Source organism: Alexandromys fortis, unplaced genomic scaffold (assembly GCF_014885135.2).
Source record: "Alexandromys fortis isolate MF-2015 unplaced genomic scaffold, M_Fortis_MF-2015_v1.1 scaffold_549, whole genome shotgun sequence".
Lineage (NCBI taxonomy): Eukaryota > Metazoa > Chordata > Mammalia > Rodentia > Cricetidae > Alexandromys > Alexandromys fortis.
This window is the reverse complement of record NW_026068445.1, coordinates 34057-43885: the sequence shown is the minus strand read 5'-3', so window position 1 is coordinate 43885 and position 9829 is coordinate 34057. Positions and strand designations below refer to the sequence as shown.

At 42.0% G+C, this 9829-nt stretch overlaps 1 protein-coding gene across 1 annotated transcript; it reads right to left on the bottom strand.

Annotated features, from left to right (window-relative positions):
- Positions 1–341: 341 nt before the first annotated feature.
- Positions 342–4559, bottom strand: LOC126495715 (ankyrin repeat domain-containing protein 7-like). The gene is made up of 3 exons (XM_050133309.1): positions 4309–4559; positions 1330–1447; positions 342–615 (listed from the first exon to the last, which is right to left on the bottom strand). Exons 1-3 carry the CDS (start codon positions 4557–4559, stop codon positions 352–354), a joined length of 633 nt encoding a protein of 210 aa, XP_049989266.1. The 3' UTR covers positions 342–351.
- Between the last annotated feature and the right edge of the window lie 5270 nt (positions 4560–9829).

Here is a 9829-nt window from a genome sequence, read left to right as displayed (position 1 = left end):
GAAAAAGTTAAGTGAAAATGTCTTCTCAGCATGTTTTCTTCAATGATCAAATTTCCACATTTACCTGTGTGCCTGTGACCTTCCCACGCTAGCCTCATCTCTGAGGGACAAGTCACATCAGTAACTTCTTAATTGCAACAGATTTCTGTTTTTTCTACAGACATTTAGCTTAAAATTATTTTTTTCTATTGTTTGTGTGTATGTGAGGTATGTGTGGGCCCACGTCCTTTACTTCTTGAATTTTAAAGTAAAGCCCAAGTCTGAAACAAAATGTGCTGTGCTGAGTTCCTTTAAGTTACCTACAAAACTATGGAAAACAGATTTGGAAAAAATGCTTTACTCTGAACAGATTCAGTGAGACTGCCTGAGCTTCAGAATGTGGAAAGTGATCTGAGTGTCACGGCTGGAAGTACACTGTGAACGAAGTTGAATGATTCTTACCTCTGTTTTGGTTTTAATATCTACATTATACTCCAGTAGTTTGCGGACAACTGGTATGTTCCCTCTGCAAATGGCGTAGTGGAGGGCAGCATAGCCACTGTCATCTACAATGTTGGGATCAGCACCGTGCATGAGAAGAATGGCGACACATTCTAAATTGTCCCGCTGGGTGGCCTGTGGGTATTGGAAAAAGAAAGAGACACTGAAATCAAGAACTTTAATAAGCATTCTAACAATTCCATTGACTAGTTACCCTTGGATCAGACCGATTGTTTAGGTCATGCATATGATCCCTCTCAAGTACCCAGACTTTCCTAAATTCCTAACCTCTCCACCAAAGTTTTCCAAGTGGTAGAATTTCAGAGGTGTGCCACCACACCTAGATAGTAAAAGATTTCACTAGCACTGTTTGGCCATTGTTGTAGTGGGGGAGGCTGCTTGTTCATTTGCTTGTTTTGGTAACTTGATACAGGTTGAAGACACCTGGAAAGGAAGGAACCTCACTTGAAGAATTGCCTCCACCAGACTGGACTCTAGGAAGCCTGTATAGTATTTTCTTAATTGAGGTTGATCTGGGAGGGCACAGCTTCCTAGGGGTGGTGGCATGACTGGGAAGGTTGTCCTGAGTAGTATAGGAAATCTGAGCAAGCCCTGGAAAAAGCCACGGAAAAGCATCGTTCCCCCATGACCTCTGCTTCATTCCTGCCTCAGGTCCTGATTGAACTCCTGGCCTGGTTTCCCTTCATGACTGCCTATGATGTGGAATTGTAAGCCAAATAAACCTTTCCTTTCTGGGATGGTTTTGGCTAGTGTTTCATCACAGCAACAAAAACCAAACAAGGATAATTTCTAATCCCTTTAATACCAAAAGTGTTTCCCGATAGCTACCTTAATTAAGGGTGTGCAGCCTTCATCATCCTTCATATTAATATCAGTACAGTCGTGGGATGATAGCAATCTTACTACATTTGGATGATTATGGGCAGAGGCGTAGTGAAGTGGACTCCTACAAATTGAGAGGACATTTTAGAAAATTACAGATTATTATATGTAAAGGCACACTCAAGTAGACACCAATGTGTATTTCCTTCTGATGTAAGAGAAGAAACTAAAATTTTCTTATTTACTTATTTCTCTACTCAGGTGTTCATTTTCTGTGCTAGGCATATAGCGCATGGCTGTCCCATTCAAGGCGAGTGCTCTATGGCAAGCTTCATCCTTCCTCAGAGCAGCCTCCCTGGATAAGAGGAGAATGCCCAGTAGATTGAACTCAGATTGGATTTGAATCCTACTCTAATCACTGAGTGTTACTAGTTACAACATAGACGTCCTATGAGCTCCACAAATCAGTCTCTCCATCTGTAGAATGCGGATTCAACACTGCAGCTCTCTTACACAGTGCTGCTGTGCCCCTTCAACTCACATCTTCCAGAGCACGTACAAATGCTTCCAGCACCTGACAGCTCAGTGTTGCTGGATACAATTACAATTTGTTCCTAATGGTAACAAACACAATATTTCAATGAAGAGAAATAGCAGAATTTTACATATTGCAGATGTGAAAGTTTTTACTCAAGTATCTTTACAATATTTTAAAACTATATTCCCTAAGCTGGCCTTGAACTTGGTAATCCTCCCAGTAGGTAGGAATGCAGGCAGTTCCACTGCACCCACCTTACTCTTTATTTCACACTTCAGCATCGTTGATGTCTGCCACTTATAATTCATATTTTATGAATATAATTGGCAATGTTTTTTTACTTTGCTACCATACAAAATAAAATGTCACCATGCAGTCCATTGTGCCTTACATCCAATGAAATATGACACAATCCACAGGCCCATGACACTTCTGAAGGTCACATGTATCTATGTAAATTTCAGCTCTTAAGACTATGAAATGTAAACATATTTAGAATAGCAATAACAAACAAAACTCTAAATTTTCATTCATCAATACTTTAATTTTTTCCCACTTTTCAATGCCCAGAATTAATGTTTCTATATTTGCTGCCAATAGGGACACAGCATAGTCCTCAGTCAATAGACAGAATGTCCATGTTAATATAGACACCAGGTGGTAGCAAATGGCTTTGCCTTATACCTCCATGAATTAGCACCAAAACTGAGCAAATATATCCAGAAGGAGGTAACCCTTGGTATCATAGCTCCCTTGCTTTGATTTTCAATAAGCTTAAAGTAAAAAAAAAACCACTAGGGATTCAGTTGAGCATCATTCCTTGTTTTCAATATTTAAATTTATAGAACATCAGGAAAACTGACTGGACAGAGAAATTTAATATTTTAAGAATGAGAAGGTCTTGAGAGCTAGTAGATTTGTATGCTGTACATTAGTTACGTGCAGGGAATAAGTGGATTGGCATAACGGATAAATACAGCTGGAAAATTCAGTGTTTTTAAAGACTACACTTATTAAGCAAAAACATTTTGAAACAATAATTTACTGTTCTATTATTTGTATGAAGCTCTAATTTGGAAGACTGAATAACTATAGACTAAATAACCTCAGAACTACAGACAAGATCAAGAAGCATGTGAGCTATGGAGAATCTACTGTTGAGGGTCATTGTTTCCTGCCTATAATCTAGTGAGAAACAGGAAACAGGGACGAAAAAAGAGGACTGCAGTGATTGTTACAACTCAGTTGGGAAATCACTCACCCTGCAAGCCTGAGACCCCAACTTCAGAACCCCCAGCACCTTGAGAATCTGGTGCTGGAGATGTGGATACAGGAGGATCCCCAAATCTTGCTTGCCAGCAAGTCTAGGTCAATCAGTATACTCCAAGACAATCAGTCAAACACAGCGGGGATTTGGGTGAGAGAATCTGTCTAAAAAGCTGAGGTGGAGGAACCACAGGTGGTTCATGAGGTAGGGCACCTACTGGCAGAGCCAATGGCCTACGTTCAATCCCCAGAATCCACAACGTGGCAGAACACAGCTGTCGATAGTTCTCTTCTGACCTTCACACACTTATTTAGAATGTGTGAGGCACAAGTGCACACACACATATGACTTTTTAATGAGATGAAAAGAAATTTTCAAAGAGAATGTCAACCGTTAGCCTTCATGTATGTACCAAAACACACACATGTATATAAGGGGCCGGGGGACAGAGTTAAAGTTCAAGTTGAAAATTTCCTTATGAAATCCCTCAGCAAGCATGAAACAGACATAAGATTTCTTGGTAATTCTTTTTTTTTTTTTTTTGGCTTTGAGTTGGCTTTTTATGTGAAAATTTATCTTATGATACAATTTTCTGTGTTGCATATAACATAGCATTAAAAACATATACATTAAAGGGCTGGAGAGATGGCTTGGCATTTACAAGCTCTAGTTTTTCCTGCAGAGGGCCTGGGTTTGATTCCTAGCACCCACACAGCCCATCACAACTGTCCATGACTCCAGTTCCAGGAGATCCAACACCCTCTTCCTATGCTTGTGTGGTACACTGAAAATACGAGCAGCCAAAACACTCAAACCTAAAAATTATAAGTGTACACATAAAAAGATGTATGTGGTTTCCTTAGCTAAATTCCTGTAAAGCCCTCAATAAAGTGCTCTAAAAGAGACAATGTACAGGGATTTGTAAACTAACTGAAGTTCTTTGTTTTGCCTCTCTTAAAGAAAGCCTTGGAGCTTCCCTTCCAAGGTGTGCAGGTTCAGGTACCTAGGAGCCTAAAGCAGGTACAAAACCCAGAGGTCTCCATGAAAGAAGAGCCTTAAGCATGACATCTGCCCTCCCACCGGCTGCAGATCTGGAAGGTATGTTTCTCCCTGGTAGACCCTGACTGTCCCCAACAGTTTCTGCCCCTCCTGCCCCTCGCCCCTCCTCATGCCCCATTACCTGTGCCTCCGGTCACATTCATTAACATGGTGTTCACTGGCATTGATCAATCGCTCCACTAAAGCGACATCACCCACAGCAGCCGCCCTTTGGAACCGTCCCACGGGATCATACCCAATAAGGTGCAAGTGAAATCGCTTTTTTCGACACAAGCACCCACAACCCCGGCATGCAGACCACAGGCGGGTATACCAGCGAGTCCGCTGAGGGGCCCGAATGGTAAGGCCATCATAAGTGAAGTCCTCCTGCATGTTGATGCTCAATGCTCCACAGGCCGTCCCAGCCCTCCTGTCCTTCCTGACAACCCCGTACCCCCCTCAGGCTCTCCCGGCCCTCCCCGGCCCTCCCGGCCCTACTGCCCCTCCCTGCCTTCCCCTTTAGCCACCCGCACCCTCCCAAATCCAACAAGTAAACGTTCAAAATCTAGTTAAGACTTCCCCACTGAACCAAATAAGCGTCCTGCTTGGGCAGATGCTTGGTTCAGTGTGAGCTGAATTCTGCTTCACTCTTAGCAACACAGTTACAGGGGCATAGTGATGCGCTATGAGCTCACATTGGTACTCAGCAGCTGTGCACCATGTCAGACTCCAGCGACAAAAGCATACAGTGCTCAGTACATGTAGACAAATATTGTATGTTTTCTCTTTGAAGGTTCTGATGATATGGGAACTTCAATCTGAATATCCACAGAGGTATGGAACCTAGTAAGGGACCAGGAGAAAGGAGAGTATCTCTCAAGGAAAGGAAAAAGTCTATAGTGTTATGTAGCTATTAAGGAAAACTAGAATTGGATGGTTTAATGAAAGGGGGATGGGACAGAAAGGTAAAGGAAGGAAAATGGAACCAATACTAAAGGCCCTTTGAAAAACTATATGAACACTGACTATCCCAGAATCTTCCTATACATATGTGAAAGGAATCCACAGGGAGAAAAAAAAAAAAACAACAGGGGAGAGAAGAATTCAACTAGATATCTAGTGCCACCAAATGAAACCTCCGGTGCCAGGAACAGGTTACAGCCTGTTGAGTCATTCACCAAAGGGACCCATGGAAACCACCAAATAGCACAGGCTCTGGCCAAGGCTCTTGGTTGCTCACACAAGCTGATGATAAGGTCTTGTTTCTGAAGGTCACATTTCTGTCACTGAATATGGAGAAGTTGAGCTGGTGTCTAACTACATTATTCACCTACTAACCACAGTTCACTGTACTGGAAGGTAATCTACATGCCCCTGGAGGAGAAAAGTAGTCCTCAATACCTCTCAGCACAAACCCTTCAACCTACAGCCACACCCAAATGGAAGGAAGCTCACAGATATTTTTTATCTAGGGGATCCAACACCCTCTTGTCTCTTTGCAGGCACTAGACATGCACACAGTGAACATACATATATGCAGTCAAAACATACATGGACATGAAACAAATGTGATCTGTAGATAATGAGAAGTAATACATTTATATAGTAAGTTCACTCTTTTAAAGTATATAAGCCAGTAGGTATTTTTTACTATGTTCTTAAAATTATGCAACCATCATTTTTTGCTTTTAAAATAATTTTGTCATTTGAGAAAAACCACTTTATTCATTAGCAGTTACTCTTCATTTCTCCAGACCCCCATCACCTATTAGTTCCCACTCTAACTTTCTGTTTCAAGTGTCTCATTCTGGGTACTAAAGAGAAATCAAATCATCTAATAAAGAAGTGTCCCACTATTCATTCCTTTGGCTACATTCAACTGAACTTAATGTTTGTGATATTTATTCATGTTATAGGATGTATCTTTTGTCTACCCCTTTCCATGACTATAAACTAGACCACTGTATTAACATACCACCCTTTGTTTTCCTACTCATCAAGCAGTAGGTAATTGGGGTATCTCCCTTTTTTCTTATATAAATGCTCAGGTGCTGGTGGCTGCACCAGTTTAATCTACATTCCAGCAGTAATGTAGCAGGTTCCTGTTCTATGGCATCTTTACACTCTCACATGTGTCCCAGTACCTGTGCATGCTAGACAAGTGCTTTATCTGTGACCTATATCCTCAACATGCAACATGTACTTTTCAATTTTTAGACCATATTTTGCTGTCCAGCTTCAAACTCATATGTGATACACACACACACACACACACACACACACACACACACACGTACATACACGAGCATGCACACATAGTTTGATAAACACATATACACATGCACCCACAGATATCATGGCCCTGTCCTTCCTCACGCCCTGGGTAAGTGGGGTGAGATGATGGAAGCAGATCTGTCTGTTGGTGGAGGCTGACTGTTTATTTCCTTGCCACCCAGACCCAAAATAATCACACAGAAACTGCATTATTTGCAATACTGTTTGGCCAATAGCTTAAGTGTATTTCTAACTTACATGTTAAATTAGCCCAATTCTATTATTTGATATTTAGCCACGAGGATCATGGTTTACCAGTAAAGTTCCGGGCATTTTCTCCTCTGGTAGCTACATGGCTTCTTCTTGACTCTGCCTATATTTTCTCTTTATATCTCAGTTTGGAGTTATCACCTGGCATTACTCTCTTAGGTAAATTTGTTAATCAGCTTCCTTTTTAATCAATGACAATAAAACATATTCACATCATACAGAGCAGAATCCCACACCATCTGTTTCTTATGGTGAATAGAGTTTTAGAGTAAGGAGCTATAGCTGGGTTTTGTTATCTTCGTCCAAAAAAAGTACAAGAAATCTACTTCCACCTTACCCCTCAATACTAGTAATTCTTTGTATTTTTGGTGTGTTTTTGAGACAGATTCTCTATCAAGCTGGGTCTAAACTTCTACTTGAGATTCTTTTGCCTTAATCTCCCAAATGCAAACATTATAGGCACCCCATAATAGCTAAATTAATTTGAGTGAGGAGGTGTACTATTTAAAATTTATTCTCCACTGAGTCTAGGCCCACGTAGGGATGATAACAGAACACTTGGATTGTCTTTGTTTCTCGGGTTTTTTCAATGAAGAAACAGTCTCAGAGACGTTAACGTCTTGTCACAAGTCATGTCCTTGAATTTGGCAGGGTGGTGATTGTACATACCTTACTCCCAGAAGTACGGAGACAGAGGCAGGCAGAGCTCTGTGTTTTATCCCAACCTGATCTATGAGCAAGTATCAAGACAGCCATGGACACATGGAGAAATCCTGATTAAAAACACAACTGAACAAACAAATAAAAGCAACTTGAACTTGAACTGTCAGACTCCAAAGTTTCTACCCTTCAGGTTTTTCTCTGAACCTCACGAGATTGTTTCCACCCATCAGATGCTCAATCCTCACTAGTAGCAGCTTTTCCCAAGGTTTATGCCACCTCCTACTTAGAATCATCCCTTTACCTAGCCTCATTCCGTTTCCCACAAGGCAAACAAATTGAAAGAATGAGGCCTGTTTGAATGTAAACCCAATGATCCTGTACATCCTAGCCTGACAGAGATGCTCTGGGGGCCAGGTGCAGAGCAGGGACTTGTCCAGCTCTTCCCTCACTCCCCTTGTGATCAGCTATGGATTAATTCTTTTAGGTCAGCTTGCAAACTGAGTCTCCCAGTCCCCTGACTCTGGAAAGTTTTTCCTGAATGCCTGCAGTTCACTGCTGGGCAGAGTCTCTTCTTTACTTTAACTCTCTTCAAATACATTTCCTTTCTCCCCTGCATAAATTGGCACCATCTGGGTGTGGAATGTCTGGAGAAGCACAGGCCAGTCAACTGAGCTGTCTGCTCAGGTTTTACGCTCAGCATTGTATACAGAGACAAAAGTAAAGCCAGGTTTGCTCTGATGACTCTAGAGCTCTCATATTAATTCCTTCATCAGGTTGTCTCTCTGTGAATGGGAATCCAGCTCAAGGCTTTAAAACAAGAGTGGGTGCTGTGGAATAGGGCCTGGTAGAGGATGGAGTAGAGTATAGAAACAAAGTGGATGAGTGATGTGGGATTCCCCTTTGCATGCTGTGAATATTTAATGTGCTATTAAAGAAACTGTCTTGAGACTGTGACAGAGTAGAATAGAGCAAGGTGGGGAAAATTAAACTGAATGCTGGGAGAAAGGAGGCAGAGCCAGACATAACTTGACCCAGTAAGACACAGCCACGTGGCAATACACAGATTACTAGAAATAGGTTAAATTAAGATGTAAGAGTTAGCCAATAAGAAGTTAGAGCTAATGGGCCAAGAAGTGATTTAATTAATACAGTTTTGTGTGATTATTTCAGATCTGAGCAGCCAGAAACAAAAAGGCAGATTCCTTACAACAAATTGGTGCTCCAATGTGGTTGACTATATCCATGTAAAACCCAATTAAGCTTGAAAAGGAACTCTAGATACACATAAAACCCCAAAGTTTAGTCCTTGGGCAGCTGAGGAGAGGTCACCTGAAATGGCCCTATCCTATAGCCATACTGATGAATATCTTGCATATCAAGATAGAAACTTCATCTGGTGATGGATGGATGGATGGATGGATGGATGGATGGATGGATGGATGGAGATAGAGACCGAGACCCACATTGGAGCACCAGACTGAAGTTTCTGTGTGGTTATTTTGTGTGTAAGCTAGCTGAATGGCCAGGATGAAAAGCAGACTCTCCCTCATGCCCTACAACACTTGGCGCTCCTACTTGATCAACTAATTCCACGTAAAACCCAAGAGGGCGTAAAAAGTAATTCCTTCTAGACAAAAACCAACAACAACACAGTTTAGCACAGCTTTTGCTGTTTGCTGGTGGATTGCCACAGAGAGATTTTCCAGACTCAGCCACGCCATTTTAAAACAAATCTTCCTGGGCACTGCCACTGATACAATTGCTGGCTATGGGGCATTTGTGAGCTCAGGTGTTTGTGTGCCCACTCGCGGACAGGAGGAAAGTAGCTGAGACCATGCCCATGCTTGCTTCTTCCTGCCTGAGCAGGCAGTGGGAATAGGTCTACTAGGCTTGGGCAGACAGAAGAGCATAGCCAATTCCTACTGCCATACAGAGAGATGCTTCCAGGTTGTGCAGTGCTCTGCATGGCAGATGTGGTTGTAACTCAGAAAAAAGGGTCAATGTCCTACACACTCATTCTCAGGGTTGGACTACTGAGCATGACTCCTGCCTCACAGCCCCAGAGCTAACAGTAGTGGTGCTTCCACCTTTTTAAAATTGGAGAAAGGCAATGGGACACTGAGTTGAACAGAGATCTCTCAACAGAAGAAGTTCAAATGGCCAAAAGACACCTAAGGTCATGCTCAACTTCCTTAGCGATCAGGGAAATGCAAATCAAGACAACTTTAAGATACCATCTTACACCAGTCAGAATGGCGAAAATCAAAAACACCAATGATAGCCTTTGCTGGAGAGGTTGTGAAGAAAGGGGTACACTCATCCATTGCTGGTGGGAATGCAAACTTGTGCAACCACTCTGGAAAGCAGTGTGGAGGTTTCTCAGGTAATTTGGAATCAACCTACCCATGGACCCAGCAATACCACTCTTGGGAATATACCCAAGAGAGGCCTTATCA